Raw genomic sequence first — 24460 nt, forward strand, 5'->3', positions numbered from 1 at the left:
GCCCCTCTGGATTGTCCCACCAGACCCCCACCCTCAGCCCCTCCCCCACCATCCCAAGACTCAGTCACATGGCGCCCCTGACCAGGTAACCATGTGTTCATAGACCATCTCCTCCAAGTGCCAGGAACATGGTCACTGTGGGGAGTAATCATAATTGTGCAATTCATTTTATACCTTGTTGTAAAAAAAAGCTCATGATACAAGCCAACCTTAATTTCAGAGAGAAAATATTGTCTGCCTAAACCTCGGTTTCCTCTGCTGGAAAATGGGGACAGCAGTGCTTGATTTCAAAGTTATTAAGAGAATGAGCATCTGCCGAGGTAGAAGCCATAGTTGTCAGTCACATCGTGTCATCTCACTGAAGAGTAATTCGTGTGAGACATTCAAGTGTGTACTTTGAGTCACCACAGTTGGCCTCAGGTTGTACCTTCCAGAAGTGTAGAGAGGAGGGGGACTAGTGAATATGGAACACCTCTTGCTTCACACCTGTTCTGTGAGGAGGATATTATTCTTTCAGTTAGTAAGGGGCAGAGTGAAGACTAAAAGCCAGGACTGACTCTGGTGTGTAAGCCTGTGGGATGTCTGGTGCTGCCCTTTGTGCCAGGGGTGTTTCTCCCCAGCAAAAGGACATTCTCCCACTAGAGGTGGACATGTGTCTTTTGCTTGTGGCCCACTCCTAGGAACATAAAGAAAGTCTAGAATCTGATATTCCAAAATGTGTGAAGCTGATGGCCACACCGAGCCACAAGAGAAATTGCCTTCAAACAAGTCAGCAACACAGTATCCATCCTTTGGTACCAGATCCATCCGTCCATAACATTGGAGTTCTCTGAGTCCAGCATGGTGCCCATGCCTCAGAGGTGATGCAGGTATGCCTGACGTTGACTTGGGGCAGCCTCTCCCAAGGACTGTCCCTCCATACCGCAGAGACAGTCGGGCACCCCCTCTGTGCTCCAGCTCATCTAGTATGTTTCAGGAGCACATGAGTAAACTGCCTGGGATTCTAAGAAGAGGAGACCTAAGTTTCTACCGTAAGCTCATCCCTTTGCTGAGTATCATGGGCACTCTGCCCTCAATTCTTTTCTCCGTTATGATATTCAAGCAGTAATTCCATGTTGTTGGCTATCAATGGCATACCATTGCTCCGGTATCTGTAGTCAGCAAAATATTTGAATAACGATGAAAATAACAGCAGCTACTGTTTGTAGGCTTCCATTATGTCAGACGTTATACACATATTATCTTATTTGGTCGTTCTCAGAACCTTACAGATGAGTATCACTGCCTCCCAAGTTGGTCCCCAGCAAGTGTCCTCCTCCTCAGTGTCACTTGTGCCAATAGAACAAGATCAAGTTTGGTTCAGAAGCCAAGGAAAGCTTTATTCTTTGATCAAAGAATGGGGAGGTGCGAGCGCGTGTTAGGGTTCTTAGCCAGGAGGGGACGGAGCTCTCCCTGCCCAGGGCTGCAGATCACAGTGTGGGTGCCTCATTCTGTACTTGGCCCATGAGCGGAGGTGTAGGCACAGCCACTTTGCACCAGAAACTTGGATCTGAGGTGCTGGGGGCAAGGCCTCTGCCCGCAGCACCCTGTGAGCCAGAGCAATGAGACTAAGCACAAAGGGGTTCCGGGGGCAGGGCGGGGGGGGGGGGGAGTTAGGTTTATTTTACTGCCCAGATTCTATTTTTAGTACTTAGGAATTGTTAATGGGCTTTGTTCTTGACACTTTCATAGAAGGATACTGGGGCTTACTGAGGGGAGTTAGCCCCACTCATGTCCCTCCCCAGGGCCAATGCTTTTGTCATTGATATGCCTAAGGATATCAGCTTTGAGTGCCAGACGTACTTAGGTTGTCTTAGTTCTAGCCAGATGATCTCAGTCAAGTCATGAAGTAGTTCTTGACCTTGTTCCTTTGTTCATGAAACAGGAATAATAATGGCAATCTTTCCAAAGTTTTGTATGTTTAAATGAGATACAACATACAAGGTACAGTGTCTGAAATTTAGGAGCCAGTCAACAATGTGTTTCCTCCCTCTCCTTAAAATGGATCCTCTGATGCTACTCGCCCCAAAGGACTCAGACAGACTTTTGTGGGGCTCCTAAGGTGGCCTACTGCTAAGGACCAACCAACCCCCCTGGCCCAACTCCAGCCTGTCCCTATGTTTATTCTGGAAGGATGCTCACTGTACCGGGAGAAAGGAAAGAGTGTGACCTTTTGGCCTTACCTTTGGGGAATTGTATTTTGTACTTTGCAACTCTATTGTGTGATGCTGGAAAGGTACATCTTAGCTATGGACAGAAATCTTCTAACACAAACTATGGGAAATGTTTATATATTTTACTTCCCTGAAACTTACCAACTTCTCTTGGGCTGTTGACCAGTGTATTCATATTTTAATTTTTATTTTGGGGTCATCATAAAAAGAAACAAAAACTGATGATCTTTAATAAAGTAAGTCTGTGGGCTGGAAGTCAGAAGGACCCAGGGCTGACACAAGATACCTCAAAGAAAAAATTAAGATTGGTAAGACACCACGGTAGTCAAATGGGTACTTGAAACTGCAGCTGGTAGATTTTATCTGCAATTCTAATCAGCAGCAAGCATATTATCTATACTATGTGCCAAGGTTAGAACCAAGGAGTTCCGTTGTGGCTCTGCGGTAATGAACCCAACTAGTATCCATGAGGTTTGATCCCTGGCCTTGTTCAGTGGGTTAAGGCTCCGACATTGCCGTGAGCAATGTGTCTAGGTTGCAGACACAGCTTGAATCCTGTGTTGCTGTGACTGTGGTGTAGGCCAGCAGCTGCAGCTCCAATTCGACTCTTAGCTTGGGAACTTCCATATGCTGCAGGTGCAGCCCTAAAAAGCAAAAATATTAAAAAAAAATTTTTTTAAGAGTGTCTAGAATTGAAAATGGACTATATAGTCTGTGAATGGCTGATTCAGTTTAGCCCATAGGGGAGAAAGGCAACTTTTATCCCCTTCTAGTTGCTGAATGCTCCATGTTCCACTCTAATCAGCTGCTAGCATGTGATAGACTGGCTAGATGAAACAGAATTAACCAAATGGTCCAACAAACCCCAGCCAAAAATTCTACTTAAGCCGTTTTACATTAATTAAAAACTCCCTAGTACCCGTGATCCGCTTTTACTGCTTTACCCCTTTCTTCATAGTATGATGTCTTTATTATGTGTATTGTATGCTGTCTGTTCAATGCTTGTAAACCCTATAGGGGAGGGCTTTCTTTTCTCACTGATGTATTCCAAGTACCTAGGATTTTTTTTTTTAAACTGGCGTATAGTTGACTTACAATGTTGTATTAGTTTCAGGTGTACACCAAAGCGAAGCAGTCATACATATAAATATATCCATTCTCTTTTCCCATGTAGATTATTACAAACTCTTGAGTAGATTTTCCTGTGCTATACAGTGAGTTCTCATTAATCATCTACTTTATACATATAGTGTGCATATGTTATTCCCACCCTCCCAATGTTTTCCTCCCCCCAATAGTTTTACCTATAGTAACTATAAGATGGATTTTGAAATCCATGAGTTTTTTTCTGTTTTTTTTTTTTTTTTTTTTTTGTCTTTTTGCATTTTCTAAGGCCGCTCCTGCGACATATGGAAGTTCCCAGGCTAGGGGTCGAATCGGCGCTATAGCCACTGGCCTATGCAGAGCCACAGTAACTCGGGATCCGAGCCGCGTCTTCGACCTACACCACTGAGCATGGCCAGGGATCAAACCTACAACCTCATGGTTTCTGGTTGGATTCATTAGCCACTGTGCTACGACAGGAACTCCCTGTTTCTGTTTTGTAAATAAGTTCTTATGTATCATTTTTATTGGATTCCACATATAAGTGATGTCATATGATATTTATCTTTCTCTGACTTACTTTACTTAGTATGATAATCTCTATGTCTATCCAGGTTGCTGCAAATGGCATTATTTCATTCTTTTTATGGCTGAGTAGTATTCCATTGTATATATACATACCACAGCTTCTTTATCCTTTCTTCTGTTGATGGACATTTAGGTTGCTTCCATGTCCAGATACCTAGGATTATACCTGGTATATAATAGATTTTCAGTAAACATTTTTACAAATAATAGGAATAAATGATGTGATAAGTGGGCACCAAGCCAAAAAGGAAAAAAAAAAAAAAAAGCTTATGAAAGAAAACAGGAGGAGGATGAAAAAGGAAATGTCTAATAACTTTGTTCACTTATGAATAAAAAAAATACATATCAAAACAGGATAAACTATTGCCATCTTAGGTAAATAAGTTAATTTATGCTACCCGGATCACATCTGACCTGTCAGATGGTTCATTTTTATTTCTCACTTCAACATTGATTTGTTTATTCATTCACTCACTCACCTGATATGTGACAAGCACAGTATTTAGCACAAAAAGTGCAAGCTAGGTCACCATTACACACTCATGTAACGTGGTTAGGTCTACCCCAAATCAACCATCTTAAAGACTGTGTCTCCATCTGTTACCTCAATTAGTTAAAATTATGACACAAATAAAGCCAGCTCCAAAGATTTAATCTCTCTGTGGGCCAGCTAGGTTCAGGATAAAGTGAGCAATTGGCCTGCGGAGTTAACAAAAATAATTTTACCGCCAACCACAGAGTAAATGCAGAATTCATGTTAGCTGTCTTCACAAACATTTGCTGCTGGCCAGAGTAGATGACTCAGCACAAGCTATCACCAGGAGAGAAACAGCATAGAACTCACCCGTTGCAGACTGGGGGCCAAAAGTACCGTCCTTGCATTCGAAAAATAGCACGTTTGTACATTGTATTGCACTGAGTTGAGAGTGTGAGAAGATGCTCCCAAGCAAAGGCAAGCTGAAGAGTGGAAACCAGAAAGGGACTCTGCTGGGGGAAAATGTTAAGGACCTCATCAGCCGCACTGCAGATAATATCGTAGTGAATTGTGGCCCCTGGAAAAGTTGGTTAAGGATGGATCAAACAGCGTCTCTAAATCTGAGCTCCTGGCCTTCCTGCTAAATCCTGCTCCTTCTGCAATGTCTCCTCAGGAAATGGCAACTCCATCCTTCTAGTTGCTCAGATCAGAAACTAAGGAGTCATTCTGGACTCATCCTTTGCTTGGATAGCCTACCTCCAATCCAGAATCTACGTCTCAGTCTTCCGTGCAGTCACTCTGGTCACAGCCACCTTCATCTTTTGTCCAAATGATTGCAGAGTCCTAAATATGATCTCCCTGCTTCTACCATACTCTCTCCCCAACAATCTAGTCTCAATACCACAGCCAGAGTGATTCTTATAAAAGAAGATCACATCATGTCATTCGTCTGCTCAAAACTCTGTGGCGATTTCCATTTCATTCAGGACAAAAGCCAAAGTCCTTTCAACAGCCCTCGTGATCTGTGCCCCTGCTCCCTGCTGCTTCCTCTCCCACCTTATACCCCTCGCCCATCCAGCTCCACTGGTCTGCTTGTCACTCCTTGAACACTAGAGACACGTTCCTGCCTTAGGGCTTATGTGACAGCTGTTTCTTCTTGCAATGCTTATATCTGCTCCCTCCAGATATCCACATGGGTAATGCGTCCTTCAACCCTTTTTTTTTTAACCATGTCTGTGGCATGTGGAAGTTCCCCAGCCACAGATCAAACCTGTGCCCCAGCAGTGACCCAAGCCACTACAGTGACAACACCAGATCCTCAACCCACTGCTCCACAAGAGAACTCCCCTCCTCCCACTATTTATTCAAATGTCGTCTTCTCAAGAAGACTGACTCTGGCCCTACTTTCTATGGAAATCCGCCCCCGCTTATGTTTCTGATCCCCTCACTCGACTCCGTTTTTCCTTATGCCTTTTTTTGTTGCTGTCTTTTTGCCATTTCTGGGGCCGCTCCCGCAGCATATGGAGGTTCCCAGGCTAGGGGTCGAAACAGAGGTGCAGCCACTGGCCTACAGCAGGGCCACAGCAATGCAGGATCTGAGCCACGTCTGCAACCTGCACCACAGCTCACGGCAGCATCGGACCCTTAACCCACTGAGCAAGGCCAGGGATCGAACCGCAACCTCCTGGTTCCTAGTCGGATTCATTAACCACTGAGCTGCGACGGGAACTCCCCTCCTTATGCCTTTTATCGGCTGACATGCTGTATAATTTAGTTATTCATTATGTTTACCATCCATCTCCTCCTGTGATGATTCATTTCATATGTCAGTGTGACCAGGCCACAGGATGCCCAGGTATTTGGTCAAACATTATTCTGGGTGTTTCTGTGAGGATGCTTTTGGATGAGGGTAACATTTATTTTATTTTATTTTATTTTTGTCTTTTGTCTTTTTAGGGCCGCACCCGCAGCATATGGAGGTTCCCAGGCTAGGGGTCTAATCGGAGCTATAGCTGCTGGCCTACACCACAGCTCATGGCAACGCCAGATCCTTAACCCACTGATTGAGGTCAGGGATCAAACCCGAAACCTCATGGTTCCTAGTTGGATGCGTTTCTGCTGTGGGAACTCCATGGATGAGGTTAACATTTAAATCAGTAGACTAGATAAAGCAGCATTACGTGTATGGGCCCCATCTGATGGGTTGAAGGCCTGAATAGAACAAAAAGGCTGACCCTCCCCTGGGTAAGAGAGAATTCCTCCTGCCTGACTGCCTTCAAACTGGGACATCAGCTTTTTCCTGCCTTTGGAATCAAACTGAACATCAGTTTTCTGGGTCTCAAGCCTGCTGACCATCATATTGGAACTTAAGCCATCAGGTTCCTGGATTCCAGCTTGCTGATTCACTCTGCAAATCTTTGGACTTGTCAGCCTCCATAATCACATGAGCCAGTGCCTTGTAAAACTGTATCTATAATCACATCTTATTGGTTCTGTTGCTATGAAGAACTCTGACTCACACCCCCCACTCTACTTGGACAAAGGAGGACAGGGATATAAGAGTCCTTACACTATTCACTGCTCTGAATCACCTGTACTGTCTACTGCTCCACACCCCTGAGCAGCCTTGCCACATAGATGGCACTCAGTATGTATTTGTTGAATAAATGAAGAAACAAACGGACCAACAGGGAGCAATCTTCAGATATGTCTTTAGAGATGTGGTGAACACAATCATCTCAATTTTATTACATAGTCAGGAGCTATAGTTTTTATATCTGATAAGTGAGCCAGAAGTCAAAGAAGGGTCTTCTTGCTTACACCTCATAGAAAGGAGTTCTGGATGTTCAGCGTGTTTTTTGTTTGTTTTGTTTTGTTTTTTGCTAGCTTCACACATGATGTTAGCCACACTTTCTTTTTGGGGTCACTGTGAAAGACCAAACACAGCAATTTACCAGCATTGATGAGACTTCGAATGCATGTAATCTATAGCCTAAGGGAACCTTACATCAGGAAAAGCTATGAGATTCCTCTGGACTTGGAAGTAGCCAAAAATCCCTCTTGGGCAGCAAAGAGGCATCCTGTGGCCATGGGACACACAAAGAGAAAAGAGAGTCAAGACTAAAGGCAAATAAATGTCATCATTAGCCATCAGTTTGCTCTGCAGAAGGAATACTGTGATTCAGCAGTATTGTTTCAAAATGGTCTGCCTTTCCAAACATGGGGTTAGATGGGTGCGAGAAGAAAGAGAAAACAAAGAAAGAAGAGGAAAAAGATTCCAACTGCCAATGGTGATTAGAAGTGGGGGCAGGGCTGGCCAAAAAAAGACTGACTGTAAGGCAGCAACAGAAGATAGAATCTCAGTGGAGAGGGAGAGGTTGTGCCAGCAGTCCTCTCAAAGATTATTATAGCTCCTGAAAACAACTCTGTGTGTGTGTGTGTGTGTGTGAGAGAGAGAGAGAGAGAGAAGTGAGAGAGAAGAGACTTCTTTGCCTCCATTAAAGGCCCTTGAAAGTGTTTCCATGGTAATGAGCAAAAATAACTGGAGAGGAAGCGGACAGATGAATACCCAGTGAGCTGCCCAGCAAGCTCCCCGTGACTCCCTGAAGCCACTTCACAGGCTTCGGCTAGCAACCTTTCCCTGAGTCTGTTCTACAAAATATGAGTTCTCTGCACAACTGGGGTGGGGATGAAAGGTTCTTTGGGGAAAAAAAAATTTGAGAAACATCAGGTTAAACATTAAACAAGTTAAATGGGTTTCTGTAGTAACTCCTTTAGTGTTCTGCAGGGACTCATGACTCACCAAAAGAGAAGGGCCATGTGCAGAATTCTCTCAAATTCCGTGGACCAGGAAACACTGTCTGTTCACCCAACTGGGGCCGGGCCACTGCTGGATGCGCTATGGGAAGCACTGCTCTGGAGAACAGCAAATGGTAGAATCTTTACAAGGTGGTGCTAACCTTAGAGGAGAAAGATGATTTCTGATGAAGGACAGTTGGAGCTCAAAAATGGTAAAGTGACCCTTTGGGATATTTGAAGACGTGCAGGGAAGTTGTTGACATTTTTTTTCACCTCCTGAGGTTGAACCAGAAACTATAGATTTCTGTCATCTCAGCCGTCTTTTGACTCAATGAATCTCAGAGAAAAGATCTGGCCATCCCTCTCCCCTGGGCCACTTATCCAGGGGAAAGAAAACACCTTAGCAAATGCAGTTGACTGGGCAGGGATCCCTCGCAGGGTGGCTTTGGTTGTTTAAACTGAGATTTATCATTAGACAGCAAACACACCTGGAGAAAACCAGTCAACCTGGGGTCTGGCCTACAGTCCGTGCTCAATAAATGTTGGTAGGAAAAAAAATGTATGGGGCTGCAGTGGGAGCTGGGGGGTGGGGATAAATTTGGAATTTGGAATTAGCAGATCCAAACTACTATGTATAAAATAGATAACCAACAAAGTTCTATGGTATAGCACAGGGAGCTATATTCAATATCTTGTAATAATCTATAATGGGAAAGAATATAAATATGTATGTATAACTGAATCACTATGCTGTCCACCAGAAACTAACACATTATAAATCAATTATACTTAAGTTTAAAAAATGCATAGCAGTTCATGGAGTTCCTGTTGTGGCTCAGCCTGTTAAGAACCTGACTAGTATTGATGAGGATTCAGGTACGATCCCTGTCCTCACTCAGTGGATTAAAGGATCTGGCAGTGCCTTGAGCTGCGGTGTAGGTTGCAGACTCAGCTTGGATCTGGTGTTACTGTGGCTGTGGCTGGCATAGGTTGGCAGCTGCAGCTCTGATTCAACTCCCGGCCTGGGAACTTCCCTGGGCTGGGTACAGCCCTAAAAAAAAAAAAAAAAATTATAGCAGTTCAGGTTTTTTTTTCTGTCTCAGAGAAGTTCTGATTACACTGTATTATTTTAGATTTTACGAAGCTGGTGAATTTGAATGGCTTTGGCTGTTCTCTCCTATTTATATCCCTAGAAATTGTTGGTAAGGTCCCTGTGTGTTTAAGTAAAGCACAGTCAGATCTACTGTTCAGCTTTAATGCTCAAAATCCCATAAAGTAAAATTATAGGTGATTATAAAATTCACCACTGTCAGAAGCCAAATGGTACCTACCCGGAGAGGGGGAAGGTTTGATGTCTTTTCAGCTGGGTCCATAAAAGGAGCTGAAACAATAACAAAATATGAGGTGAGATTCTTGTCGGTCATCCAGTGTTTTCTCATGCTTATGCTGGGTAACCAGGTTAAGTTTTTGATTTTCAACTTAATTTTTTCTTCTGGTTTCTCTCTGCCATGATTTTGTATGTTTCTGTCAACGCCACTATTGACCCACTGCTTCCTTCCTGGATTGCCAATAAGCTAGCTAATCCCATGTCCCTGCCATGAACACTTTTTGTCAAGTGCAATCATACAGGAGAGAGAACTGGAGGGTCATGTGTGTCCCAGGTTCAGTTGTTAGCCTGTGCAGCGATGCCTGAATGGAAAAGGTATGTTTTCTCTGACTGGACTGTTCTCTTCCTGCGCTGTCAGTGAAAGACTCGTCCTCTTAGAGCAACCATCATGAGAACTGTCCGTCTCAGTCTGAGGAGCAGTTAATGTTAAGTCTTTTTTTTAGGGCTGCACCTGTGGCATATGGAGGTTCCCAGGCTAGGGGTTGAATCAGAGCTACAGCTTCTGACCTACACCACAGCCACAGCAAGGCAGGATCCGAACCACATCTGTGACCCACACCTCAGCTTACAGCAACACCAGATCCTTAACCCACTGAGCGAGGCCAGGGATCAAACCTGAGTCCTCATGGATTCTAGTCAGATGCATTTCCACTGAGCCATAAGGGGGACTCCCTTTTGTTTGTTTTTTATCGTCTCCTGACCTCTGTAGTTGCAGCAAGAGTCAGGAGATTAGATGGGTCCCTGTTGTGGGTCCCTGTGTAGACATTTAGGTTTCCATCAAATTTGTTGACGTTCCCTACCTACCCTTCTGAGACCAACACCGAGAGCTTAGAGAAAATCGTGGCCCACATATCACATCAGCCAAACTGTGTTCTTGTTCTCGAACCGTGTTCTTGTTCTGGTGAATAAATTGTAGGTTTTAAAGTGAATATCTCCCCAAATCCTGCAGCACAAAAAAACAAGAAATGATGAGAGATAAAGCTCATTATCTGTGAATAGTAGCAAAGACAAGAAACAGAAAGTGGAAACTGACAAAGGAGTGTCCATTTTTCACTGGGTCAGCGGCCCCCGGATCCTAAATAAGGCTTTGAATGGTTCCAAGAAGTTAAAATATATTGATAAGCAACAGTGTAAACTGTTATCTGAAGAGTAAGAAAATGACCTTGGAGAAGACTCTTTAGCCTGTGATTTGCTGACTGCTTTTGCAAAAGAGACGTTACACTAAAAATGCCCAGTCTCCAACTGTTCTACCCTTATGAGAGAAATGTCTCAGAATAAAAGAAACCTGAGTGATAAGTTTAAAAAAATAGGAGTTTCCTTTGTGGCTCAGCAGAAATCTGACTAGTATCCACAAGAATATGGGTTCAATCCCTGGCCTTGCTCAGTGAATCAGGCATCTAGCATTGCTGTGAGGTGTGGAGTAGGTCACAGACAAGGCCTGGGTCCCAAGTGGCTATGGCTTTGGCTGTGGCGTAAGGTTGGCAGCTGTAGCTCCGATCAGTGCCACCCCGAAGGTCCTATCCGAATAACTCTATGTCCCAGGCTTCAGACCTCTGCATTTCCAGCTGTCCTCGCAAATGTCAGCAAAGAGATATCATGGGGGAGTTCCTAGGCCTCCATGCAATAGTAAACTGTGTTTCATGTACATGGGTGCCTATTATTATTATTTTCTGTGCCTTTCTGTATGCCTGAAATCATTTGTCTTAATGTTATTACTGGGGAAAATGTGGGTTCATAGATTTGCACTGAAAATTTAAGTAGGAGTTTATACATGTTGGAGTCTGCTCTTGTAGGTATCAGGACAATGCAGTTCATTCTCAAAAGCAGGTCATTCCTTTTACTCATCATGGATGATTTTCTTTATATATTTTTTTCTTTATATATTTTTTTTGGGGGGAGGGGTCTGCCCCCACAGCCTATGGACATTCCCAGGCTAGGGGTCGATTTGGAGCTGCAGCTGCCTGCCTACCACAGGCACAGCAAAGCAGGATCCAAGCCACGTTTGTGACCTATACCACACCTCACAGCAATGCCGGATCCTTAACCCACTTAGTGAGGTCAGGGATTGAACCTGAATCCTCACGAATACTAGTCAGGTTCGTTACTGCTGAACCACAATAGGAACTCCATTTCATTTATTTAGATTGACTTCTGTGATAGTTTTGTAAATGTCTTAAATTTTCAAGTTGTCTTAAATGTACAGATGTTTCTGGAAGTATTATCATGAGGCATATTCTGAAGCCACCAAAACTTTTTGGAACAGTAGAAAATTTTTATGTAAGAACAATGAAGGGAAATTAGCCTAAAGAAATACCTACAGTTGCACCAAAGCAAGTTAACTCAAATTAACATTTCTGATTAAAAGTCTTTGCTCTTGACTTAACATGGTGAAAACAATTGCTTCATTTATTAGAATATGCCTAAATGCCATATTTTGAAGTAAACTTCATCCTAAATTAATTGATCATAGATGTTAATGGGTTCATTTCTTGATGCTCCATTCCATTCCATCGTTCTGTATGCCAGTACCACATTGTTTCGATGTTGTATCTTTGTAGTAAGTTATGATATTGGAAAGTAGGAGTCTTCCAGCTTTAAACTTCTTTTTCACTCTTGTCTTGACTATTAGAAATCACTTGTGATTCCATATGAAATTGAGAAATTGAGGATAAGCTTTGCCTTTTTTTATTTTTTCTTTTTAGGGCCACATGGGCAGCATATGGAAGTTCCCAGGCTAGGGGCCAAATAGGAGCTGCAGCTGCTGGCCTACAGCACAGCCGCAGCAATGTAGGATCCGAGGTGCATCTGTGACCTACATCACAACTCATAGCAATGCCGGATCCTTAACCCCCTGATCGAGGCCAGGGATCGAACCTATGTCCTCATGGATACTAAGTGGTTCATTACCACTGAGCCACAATGGGAACTCCTGGCATAAAAAAAAAAATTGTTGGAATTTTGATAGGGATTGCATTGAATTAGTAGATCAGTTGGGGAGTATTGCCATCTTAAGAATATTGATTTTGTTCCATTAATATGAAATGCCCTCATTTATTTAGGGCTTCTTTAATTTCCTTGTACAATATTTTACACTTTTCAGAGTATAAGTTTTGTATCCCTTTTATAAAGTTTATTCCCAAGTATTTTATTTGTCTTGATGATACTGTAAATGGGATTTTTCTTGATTTTAATTTTATTTTCAGATTGTTACTGTGATATTTTAAATGAGGTAAAAAAATCACTAAAAAAAACCTCAAAGTTTAGAATTAAAGGTTGTTCATATTTTTAGGTTACTGTTTTTCAGGGGTTCCAATGGTTTACAATAGTTTGCACAGTCATAAAGCTTTAAAAACTATTTCATTAGTATGTTTTGGTAATGTGGAAACAATTGACGGCACTAATGGATTTAATATTATTGTAAAAATTCCAAGTCAACCCCATCCTATCTGAGAAAAGTTAATGTGAAACTGCTTACTTTGGTTCTTCCAGAAACTTGTCTACTAATAAAGTATTTAGTATGCTTCTTGGAAAAAAAAAAGAAAGAAGAAGCAAACTTCATCCTGATTTAGATAACCTTTGCTTGAGAAAATTTTAACTACTATCATTTGAATAATTCGTTCTGATAATTTCTGAACATGTTTTCTTGAAGCTACTACCCTCATGTTAAGAAAGAGTCTTATTAATATTTTTGATATCTATAAATTTAATAGCACCCATATGAAATTCTTTCTACTACGAATTGTATAAAACCAGCTAATGAGTTTTTTTTTTTAATTTATTTATTTTTTATTTTTTTTTAATTTGTTGTTGTTGTTGTTGTTGTTGTTGTTGCTATTTCTTGGGCTGCTCCTGCGGCATATGGAGGTTCCCAGGCTAGGGGTTGAGTCGGAGCTGTAGCCACCGGCCTATGCCAGAGCCACAGCAACGCAGGATCCGAGCCGCATCTGCAACCTACACCACAGCTCACGGCAACGCCGGATCCTTAACCCACTGAGCAAGGGCAGGGACCGAACCCGCAACCTCATGGTTCCTAGTCGGATTCGTTAACCACTGCGCCACGACGGGAACTCCCAGTTAATAAGTTTTTAAAACGTTTCCCTTTGTTACAAAAGAAATGCATTATGTATTAGAAAAAATAGGTGTATATATTTCCATATGTTTTCTGTGCAGTATATTCATATGCTTATATGCATATGCACTCAAATGGAATCCGCTGGTAAAACTTTGTACAAAAACACGTAAGCCAAAAAATAGTGATTGATACTCGGTAGTATGGTTGGCTAAAATGTACTGCTTTATTTGCGCTTTCTTAGAATTTTTTTAATGTAGGTGGGATCCAAATATTAAAAAGTCCGACTTTTACTTTAATGCCGTTAAGTCTGCCTGAGTTGTAACAGTAATGCCTTTGTAGTCTTTACATTTAAAACATCACTTCTAAAAATGATAGAGTTCCACAGAACTTGCCAATATATTGATGGATTTTTATTTATTTTTGTGTTTGCTTGTTTTAATTGAACTGCTTGAATTCAACTATTAAGACTATTCTTTTTGGTCTTATTAGCTATTATTATTATTATTACTATATATATATATATATATATATTTTTTTTTTTTTTTTTTTTTTTTTTGCCTTTTAGTCCCTCACCCACAGCATATGGAGCAGCATATAGAGGTTCCCAGGCTAGGGATTGAATTAGAGCTGTTGCCACCAACCTACACCACAGGCACTGCAACATGGGATCCAAGCCTCATCAGGCTACACCACAGCTCACAGCAATGCAGGATTCTTTTTTTTTTTTTTTTAATATAATGATTTTTTTTTTCATTATAGCTGGTTTACAGTGTTCTGTCAATTTTCTCCTATACAGCATGGTGATTCAGTTACACTGAGGCTAGGGATTGAACCCACAACCTCATGGTTATGAGTTAGATTCGTTTCCACTGTGCTACAATAGGAACTCCAATAGCTATTATTTTAAAAGTAATTATTATCATTTTTGAAGACAATTCTAATATATCTACGAGAAAAAAAAAACCATGTGGAATTAAGGATATTTATTGTTTACTTATGTTTTTCCACCTGTATTTCCCAGTGTTTCCCAAAAAGCAAGTTATCAGAAAAAAAAAAAAAATTAAAAGAAATAATGGCATTTTCTACCTGATGTAGAACCACATAATAAGAGTGGATTCCAGAAATAACAAGCTTATTTCGTTTTACTCAATGACACATCTTTGAGGTCAAACTCCCAGAGTTTGTTCCATTCCTTGCAAAACAGTATGAGTGGGAATTTGGTTTTCCTTTTTGGGTAAAGTTTCTACAAAGCACGCTGATAAAGCTCTTTAATTTTACTTTCTGCAAAACAATTATTTCTGGAGCTAAACTGAGATGAAGCTGATAATGCGTCTCAATTCTTCAACTTTAAAGCAGAAACTAGGGTCATAAAGACATGGCGTCCTGAAGTCCTCTCCAAAGTACAGTCCCATCAAGCTAATGTAACCCTGGGAAACATTTGCTGAACCTTGCAGTTCACAATGCATCACCTCCATTTTGGCTCTTTTGACCTTCTGTTAAGGCCACAGAAACCTGGGGGGGCAGGAAAGATTTTTCAGCTCATCTTCATGTGAGTCTTGAAAAAATATTGTTTTCATTTTTGTTTTGTCTTTTCAGGGCCATACCCACACCATATGGAGGTTCCCAGGCTAGGGGTTGAATCAGAGCTACAGCTGCTGGCCTACACCACAGCTCACAGCAACACCAGATCCTTAACCCACTGAGTGAGACCAGGAATCCAACCTGTGTCTTCATGGCTGGTTACCAGTCAGATTTGTTTCCACTGAGCCCTGATGGAAACCCCCAAAAAATGATTTTCTTTCAGGGGACTGTCTCTCAGAATAAAAGAAACCTAAGTGCTAAGTTTAATAAAATAGGAGTTCCCTTTGTGGCTCAGCAGAAATCCAGCTGGTATCCACAAGAATATGGGTTCAGTCCCTGGCCTTGCTCAATGGAGCAGGAATCCAGCATTGCTCTGAGCTGCAGAGTAGGTCACAGACAAGGCTTGGGTCCCAAGTTGCTGTGGCTTTGGCTGTGGCGTAGGTTGGCAGCTGTAGCTCCGATTAGACCCCTAGCCTGGGGACTTCAATACGTTGAGGGTGCAGCCCTAAAAAGCAAAAAAAAAAAAAAAAAAAGAAAAGAAAGGAAAAAGTCCAGCTGAGACCTATGTAAAATTGGCCAATTTGAAGTCATTCCAAAGCACACTAGCTTCTACCTGTGCCTGAAGAGCCACCACCAATGCATTCCACTGAAAATACCCAGAATGCCTCTGAAATTTACCTCCTATCAGTGGAGAGCTCTTTTGCAATGTTAATTGACATCAGTGCAATTCAACCTGTGTTTATTGAATATGCTTAATACATGCTCCTTCCAGGTGGAAGTACCGGTAATACCCCCCCCCATTTGCTTCTCCTCTGACATCCCACACCATCCGCCTTGATGGAAATCACACCCTAACTCTAATGTTCTTTCTCTGTTTTTGATTCCAGCTGTGAAAGTTCAGGATGAGCTGGAGAATGTAAGCCTCCTTCAAAGTACATAAGAAATCTTTTGGCACAGAATAAAAGCCGTACTGTTTATTAGGGTTGTGCAAAAAGCCGTTGTACTTAGTCCTCTCGGCATTGCTTTTTTTTTTTTTTTTTTTAATGAGGACACTTATTCATGCAATTGCCAAACTAAGGCAAAAGGAAACTTTCTCAGTCTTTATGGTGCTTTCATCAGATAACCAATATAAAATATCTTCCAGAATACGCTGTCTCCTCAAAGTTTAGAGTTTGTTCTTGGGAAGTTAGAGATAAACAAAGATGGCCTTAATAAATCTACCCAACATTGTGAATACACAGTTTCTGGTTCTTTTTCCCCTTGGGGCAATAGGCCAGATATCACTCACAATTCAGATATCCTGGCCTTTCTCAAAAATGTCATTGCATCAAGAACATCATGGCCGAGCAAATTGTTGAAGAAAAAGAGGATGCTTTTTAGTAGTGTTGCCATAATTAAAAATCATCTCCTGGAGTTCCTCTCGTGGCGCGGTGGTTAACGAATCCGAGTAGGAACCATGAGGTCACAGGTTCGATCCCTGGCCTTGCTTAGTGGGTTAAGGATCTGGCATTGCCGTGAGCTGTGGTGTAGCTCACAGACATGGCTCAGACCTCATGTTGCTGTGGCTCTGGTGTAGGCCAGCGACAACAGCTCCAATTAGACCCCTAGCCTGGGAACCTCCATATGTCACAGGAGCAGCCGTAGAAAAAGCAAAAAGACCAAAAAAAAAGAAAAAAAAAAATCATCAGCCTTCTGGGAAAACCTAAATAACATGCCTTTGACTGGGTGTTGAATTTGGACTAAAAAGAAACCTTTGAACAGGAAAACGTTTCCTTTCTAAAGAGTGAAATTCCAAGGAGGATATTTAAACCTGACTCTTGGCAGCCATTACCCAACATGGAAGAGTTGTATTTGGAGCAGCAAATGTTTAGAGGGGTTTTGAGTTTTTTGTTTGTTTGTTTGTTGATATTTTAGGGCTGCACCTGCAGCATAGGGAAGTTCCCAGGCTAGGGGTCAAATAGGAGTTATAGCTGCTGGCCTATACCACAGCCACAGCAACACTGGATCCGAGCCGTGTCTTTAGCCTACACTGCAGCTCATGGCAATGCCAGGTCCTTTACCCACTGAGCAGGGCCAGGGATCGAACCCAAATCCTCATAGATCCTATTCAGGTTCATAAACTGCTGAGCCACAGCAAGAACTCCAAGGGTTTTGTTTGTTTTAATGTTGTTAAGGGTTTGAGGGTGTTTTTGCTTTTCCTGTACTGTCATTAAACCTCATATTAGTTTGTTAGTGTTGCCAGAATAAAGTACCATGGACTGGGTGGCTTAAAAAGCAGAACTGTATTTTCTCACAATTCTGGAGCTTGGTAGTCCAGTTCTGGAGCAAGGTGTCAGCATGGTTGGTTCTTCTGAAGCCTCTCTCTTTGGCTTGTAGATGGCTGTCTTCTCCCTGTGTCCTCACCTAGTCTTCCCTTGTGTCTATAGCTTCATCTCCTCTTCTTATAAGGGCATATGTCATATTAGGTTAGGGTTCAACCTCATTACCTCTTTAAGGATCCTACTTCCAAACTGGGCATCTATCCAGAGAAAACCACAACTTGAAAAGATACATGCACTCCAGTGTTCATTGCAGCACTATATACAATAGCCAAGACATGGAAACAACCTAAATGTCTATCAACAGAGGAGGGGATAAAGAAGATGTGGTACAGATACACAATGGAATATTACTCAGCCATTAAAAGGAAAGAAATAACAGCATTTGCAGCAGCATGGATGGACCTAGAAATAATCATGCTAAGTGAAGTCAATCAGACAGTGAGACACCAACATCAAGTGCTATCACTTACATGTGGAATCTAAAAAGAGGACACAATGAACTTCTTTGCAGAACAGACACTGACTCACAGATGTTGAAAAACTTATGTTTTCCAAATGAGACAGGTTGGGTGTGGGGAGGATGCACTGGAGGTTTGGGATGAAAATGCTATAAAATTTGGTTGTGATGATCGTTGTACAACTATTAAAAAAAATACTAAAGTATGAGAGTTTAGGACTTCAAAACTTGAATCTGGGAAGGACACAGTTCAGCCCATAACAACCCTGATTCAGGATCTTCCTGTCAAATCTATAAGACCTTTTCTTTGTAATGGCCAGAAGGGAAAGTGAGAAGATGGGAAGGCATTCATGAATTTTCCACGAGACTTGGTTGGCTTCTGCAGCAACCATTTTCATCTTCCCTCCTCCTTCAGTGTGGAAGAATTTTAAAAGTCCCCTGACCTCGAAGGCATTATGCTAAGTGAAATAAGTCTGAGAAAGACAAATGCTATATGATGTCACTTATATGTAGAATCAAAAAAATAAAACAGAAAGAAAGAAGGAGAAACCCATCAAGCTTAAAGAAAGTACATTGTGGTTTTACCAGTGGAGGCTGGGGGGAGGGGAGGTAGGAGGAAGATGGTCAAAAGATATAAACTTTCAATTACGAGATAAATAAGTACTAGGGATGTAATTACAACACAATAACTGTAGTTAACACTGCTGTGTGATACAGGAGAGTTGTTACAGGTGTAGATCCTAAGAGTTTGCATCGCATGGAGAGATGTTTTCCTTTTCTTTTTATTGTATCTGGATGAGATGATGCATATTAACTAAGCCTAAGCCTATTTCGGTAACCATTTCACAATATATGCAAATCAAACTATCAAGCTTGTTTGATTTGCATATATTTCCACCTTAAACTTATACAGGAATGTATGTCAATTATTTCTCAATAAAATGCAAAAAAAAAAAAAAAAAAAAAAAGTCCACTAAGAACTTTGAATACTTTGCTTTCTTTCCCTGTATTTCTTTCTGTTTTTCCCAAACAAAAACATGCCTTTGTTCATCTGGAGATCTCAATTAGGGAAATATTTGTCTTGCATTTGCACATCAGTGATAAGAAAGAACAGGTCGGTGAATCTGGTCCCTTAGAGACTTTTGAACTGACAGATACTTTGGAGATCAATTAACTGTTTGTAGAGCACTCATAACATAGCTGACTCCCTACCAAGCACAGCCAGTCTCTCCCATTTACTCTTTCTAACAGCCATGTGAAGTAGGCACTATTATCAACAGTATTTTGCAGACACAGTCATGGAATCATGGACAAGTTTGGCAATTTGTGTAAAGTTCTAGAGCTTAGTACACTGAATTGCAAGGGCTTGAACCCAAGCACTCTCATCCAGCCCTGAGCTCTGAATCTCTTCCCTTTACCTTCCCCTAACCTTGCTATCTACCTGTGTGTAGAGAGCTAAAAGCACGATTTTCTGAAAATTGTCTCACCAGAGACCTGGGTTCTAGCTGCAGGGCTATGAACACTTGAAAACTGATCTTAGTAAATTAACTCTGAGCTTATATCCCAATTATGTAAAATGGGAGAATTGGATTAGATCCATGCTTCTCAAACTTTTAGGCTGAGATTCATAAAAAGAAATGCATTTTTTTTTGTAGCCCAGCACACATGCATGCACACAAACACTATATAACTGAAAGGTTAATTTAAAAAAAAAATGGCCACCTTTATTACATGTAAATTGCCCTGTGATATTTTCTACTCTATTTCAGTTACTTTTTAAAATATTAATTGAGGAGTTCCCGTTGTGGCATAGTGGAAACGAATCGACTGGGAACCATGAGGTTGCGGGTTCGACTCCTGACTTCACTCAGTGGGTTAAGGATCTGGCTTTGCCATGAGCTGTGGTGTAGGTCGAAGACGCAGCCCAGATCTGGTGCTGCCGTGGCTGTGACATAGGCCAGCAGCAACAGCTCCGATTAGACCCCTAGCCTGGGAACCTCCATATGCCGTGCGTGCAGCCCTAAAAATACAAAAAATAAAATATTAATTGTGATCTACTCAGGTGAGTCTGTCAAAAAATTGACCTAGATGACCTAATTTAAACTCCTTTAACTCTGAAATCCTGTTAGCCTACATGGATGTTTATTGGGAGTCTCTCTTATCTTAAATATACAGTCATTTGTTTGAAGCAGATGAATATTACATATTATAGAGGACATCCTTTTAACCCCAGTCCGAGCTAATTGCATAATAGTAATAATAGTAATCACTTCCATTTTTTGTGTATATCCCATGTGCCAGAGTTTTAAAATGCCACCTGTCCTGTAGCCTAAAATCTGTTGGTATTAGGTAGGTATTCTTTTTTTTTTTTTTTTTTTTTTTTTTGGCTTTTTAGGGCCACACCTGCGGCATATGTGAGTTCCCAGGCTAGGGTTCAAATCGGAACTGTAGCTGCTGGCCTACGCCACAGCCACAGCAGTGAGAGATCCGAGCCACTTCTGTGACCTACACCATAGCTCGCAGCAATGCTGGATCCTTAACCCACTGAGCAAGGCCAGGAATCGAGGAACCCGCATCCTCACGGATCCTAGTTGGGTTTGTTAACTGCTGAGCCACAAAGGAAACTCCCTAAAAGCTGAAGATATTATTAGCTCTGATTTATAGATAAGGAGACCAAGGCTCTGGTTAAATAATTTGCTCAAGGTTACATAGGTAGTAAGTGGTAGAGCAGAGATTGGAACCAAGGTCATTCTAATTGCCAAGCCCTTATGCAGTTTCTTTCAGGGGAGAGCATCTTACAGGGGTCAAGGAGAAGAGAGGTCTGTAAACCACAGCAGCAGAAAGTTATTTCTTCCCTACGGGTTTTCTGTCCTTGACAGAAAAAACTATCCTTTAGGGTGTTAAACTAACACCATGGTGGAGTTCCCATTGTGGCCCAGTGGTAACGAACCCAACTCATATCCAGGAGGATGCAAGTTTGATCCCTGGCCCTCTTTGGTGGGTTAAGGATTCAGTGTTGCCATGAGCTGTGGTGTAGGTTGCAGACGTGGCTTGGATCTGGCGTTGCTGTGGCTATGATGTAGGCCAGCAGCTCCTAGCTTGGGAACTTCCATATGCCACGGGTGCAGCCCTAAATAAATACATAAATACATAAATAAATAAACTAGCACCATAGCAGTGGTTAAAATCTGCACCCAGGCGTTTTTCCAATCACCCCAACCCCCCAACCCAGGCCACCTCCAGAGTCTCTGGAGGCGGGGCCCAGGCCTCTGTTTTGAAAGCTCCCTGTGATTTTGATATGTAGCCAAGGCTGAGAACCTTGTAGTTCTGTTGAGAACCTCTAAAGTCTCTGTTAAAGAAATGAAGTTTTAAGGGGCTTTTTTTTTTTTTTTTTTTTTTTTTTTTCCTGTTTTGAAAGTACTGCCAAAACCTCTTCAACTGCTTTTACAAAGCTGAAGTACAAACTGTTGCTCTTTCTTTGGGGGAAAATAAATCAGTGGACTTTGTAACCCCTCAAAGCCAAAGAAAGTTGAGAATGCTATGGGGAGATGATACAAGAACCTATCTCTGTGATAGGTCGTAACTCAGCTCACAGAATTTTGCAGCATTTTTTTATGTGACTAGAAAAGTTAGTTGTTGAATTAATTAATCAGAAGTGAGAGGAGTAACCAGTAGTTATCTGCCAAGTTGACCAGGGAGGATGTTGAAAGCCAAGCCAGACTAAGGTACCTATAAATATTGTAAGCCATCACATTTTCTTACAAAGAACCTCAGTGAAAGATTTCCACATTTTCAGATGGATTATGGTCATCGTAAAACCCAAGGACCCTCCGTCACATCATTTTCCCACAGGAATAGGAAGATATCCTTTTGCTAACATCCACCCATCCCGATTTCAGGCATGTGCTACTCTGATGTGTGATCTGTGTGTTCTATTTGAAAATATAACTGATTTACACTCAATTTCACTGTGTTCCATGCAGGAGTCTCCAAAACAGGGGCTATGTCATACTGCTGGGTTGTTTTTTTTTTTTTTTCCATGTCTCAGGAGACATTATTAATAATGTAAAAAATCTGGAGTTCGTTCCCATTAGTCAGTGGTAACAAACCTGACTAATATCCATGAGGACACCGGTTCGATCCCTGGCCTCGCTCAGTGGGTTAAGGATCCAGCATTGCCGTGAGCTGTGGTGTAGGTCCAGACACAGCTCAAATCCCTTGCATTGCTTGCATTGCTGTGGCTGTGATGTAGGTCGGCCACTACATCTCCAGTTTGACCCTTAGCCTGGGAACTTCCATATGCCACAGGTGCGGCCCTAAAAGGAAAAAAAAAAAAAGTAAAAAATCAGTGCTTAATTTTCACACGTCAGAGAACGAAAAACCAGTTACTATAAGAAAAAAAAGCCTGCTCTATTCTGAAAGCCCCTGAGGTTAAGTGCGGAGTACCCCCATTTAGGCCAACGTGGATGGAGACCCCGTGATCCTTGTAACAGTGCCCAATGTTTGCTTACAGAACGACGTGGCTGCGCTCCTGAAACCAATATCAGAAAAGATCCAGGAGATCCAAACTTTTAGAGAGAGAAACCGGGGGAGTAAAATGTTCAATCATCTCTCCGCCGTCAGCGAAAGCATCCCTGCCCTCGGGTGGATAGCCGTGGTGAGTTGGCTGGAACGCCGCCCTGCACCTCCTCACGTTTCTGGAGTGGTTTCGAGAACTCACGGCTGCTTTCAGCTCCTGCATCCTCCTTCTGTTACACTGAAGGATGACCCCTGGCAGGCTGAACCCAGCAGCTCTTTCTGCCCCTGTTAGAGGCTCAGGGCTTTGTGTTCTGAGATGTAGAAAGCGTTTCACTCATCTTTACAGAGCACATCTTACCTCCAGCTTGCAAATCCACATCTCCATTGCTTCTCTTCTTCTTTAAGGCATTTTCTTTCTTATCCTCTATTTTTTTTTTCCTTCTATGCTTGGGTGATGGTCCTGTTCTCTCAGTCCCCCAAACCTGGTCCTTATGTCAAGGAGATGAATGACGCTGCCACCTTTTATACTAACAGGGTCTTGAAGGACTACAAACACAGGTATGTACCTTCTTTTACAGACCACATTTTCTTTTCTTTTCTTTTCTTTTTTTTTGTCTTTTTGCCTTTTCTAGGGCTGCTCCCGCAGCATATGGAGGTTCCCAGGCTAGGGGTCTAATCGGAGCTATAGCCACTGGCCTACGCCAGAGCCACAGCAACACAGGATCCGAGCCGCGTCTGCCACCTACATCACAGCTCACAGCAACACTGGATCCTCAACCCACTGAGCAAGGGCAGGGATCGAACCCCCAACCTCATGGTTCCTAGTTGGATTCGTTAACCACTGAGCCACAATGGGAACTCCTGACCACATTTTCAATTGACTGTTAGATATGTATCCCCAAACTTAATCTAGTTCATTACTGATTTCCTTTCAAAGGCTAGTTTAAGGAAAAATCCTGTCTTTGGCAGGTAAGGCAAAATGGAATGTGAAATCAATGATTCCGATAATATGTGTATTTTCGAAAGTCTGCCTCAGTTTTCCGGCAATGAGCAAACTCTCCCCACATGAATGCATGTCACATCATGTGTCCCCACAATGACAAGAGAGATCTGGGATGGCTTTTGATAGACTAGCGCTGAATGGATAAAATTTTTACATTGATCAAAATAGAGTTGGTGAGTGAGCTGAGAGAAGAAAGGAGAACTCAGGAAGTGAAGCATAAATGAGGAACAGAGATGAGAAGCAGCAATAAACCGGGCCATTGAGAGGGAAACCAGAAATTGTGTTAAGATGAAATAGAGTTGGGTGGACAGAGAGATGTCTGTAAGAATAGCCACCGTTCAAAGTGCTGTGGAAAGTACAGATGACGAGTTCCTCTTGTGGTGCAGGGGATTAAAAATGCAACTGCAGTGGCTTGGGTCGTTGCAGAGTCAAGGGTTCAAACCCCAGCCTGGGAACTTACATCTGCCACAGGTGTGGCCATTTAAAAAAACAAACAAAAAAAAAACAGGATAGGAAGAAAGTACAGATGAGACTGAACCAAGGAGTTTTTCCTGGAGAGTCAGCTTAAAAGGACATCACATTCTCCAGCACAAGTAATAGATCCTAGAAAACCTCAAACTGGAGCTAGAATTGAAAAATGGAACTGAGTGGAGAGAGGCCAGAGCTGATTAGCCAGGAAGATGTCTCTGAACTGCTGAAAGGCTGTCATGAGACCCCTCAACCTCTGACGATGCCGTGGCTGCCTTGTCCACGGCTGGCAGGATGTGATGTGGCTGATGCCTCATCGCGTGGGGAAGGAATGAGGTAAAAATAAGAGCACCAAAGTTCCACCCCCTGCACTCGGCTCGAGTGTAAATCCCTCTGAGCCTGAAGGGGACAGGACAGAAATGATCATTAGTCAGCACATACAGGACTCCTGCATCTCACTCAGGGACCCAGACTG

The 24460-nt window shown here is 42.2% G+C and overlaps 1 protein-coding gene across 1 annotated transcript in view; it reads left to right on the forward strand.

Moving 5' to 3' along the window:
* CAP2 (cyclase associated actin cytoskeleton regulatory protein 2) overlaps positions 1-24460 on the forward strand; it is a 139591-nt gene that overhangs the window by 77418 nt on the left and 37713 nt on the right. The window contains exons 5-6 of the mRNA XM_021100214.2: positions 22510-22653; positions 22987-23072. Coding sequence (XP_020955873.1) covers positions 22510-22653; positions 22987-23072 — 230 coding nt within the window. The remainder of the gene's footprint in view (positions 1-22509; positions 22654-22986; positions 23073-24460) is intronic.

The sequence above is a fragment of the Sus scrofa genome, chromosome 7 (assembly GCF_054392235.1).
Source record: "Sus scrofa isolate SSC_HxYL_T2T_F1_AM1 chromosome 7, Sscrofa_HxYL_maternal_Yorkshire_Landrace_v2.0, whole genome shotgun sequence".
Classification (NCBI taxonomy): Eukaryota; Metazoa; Chordata; class Mammalia; order Artiodactyla; family Suidae; genus Sus; species Sus scrofa.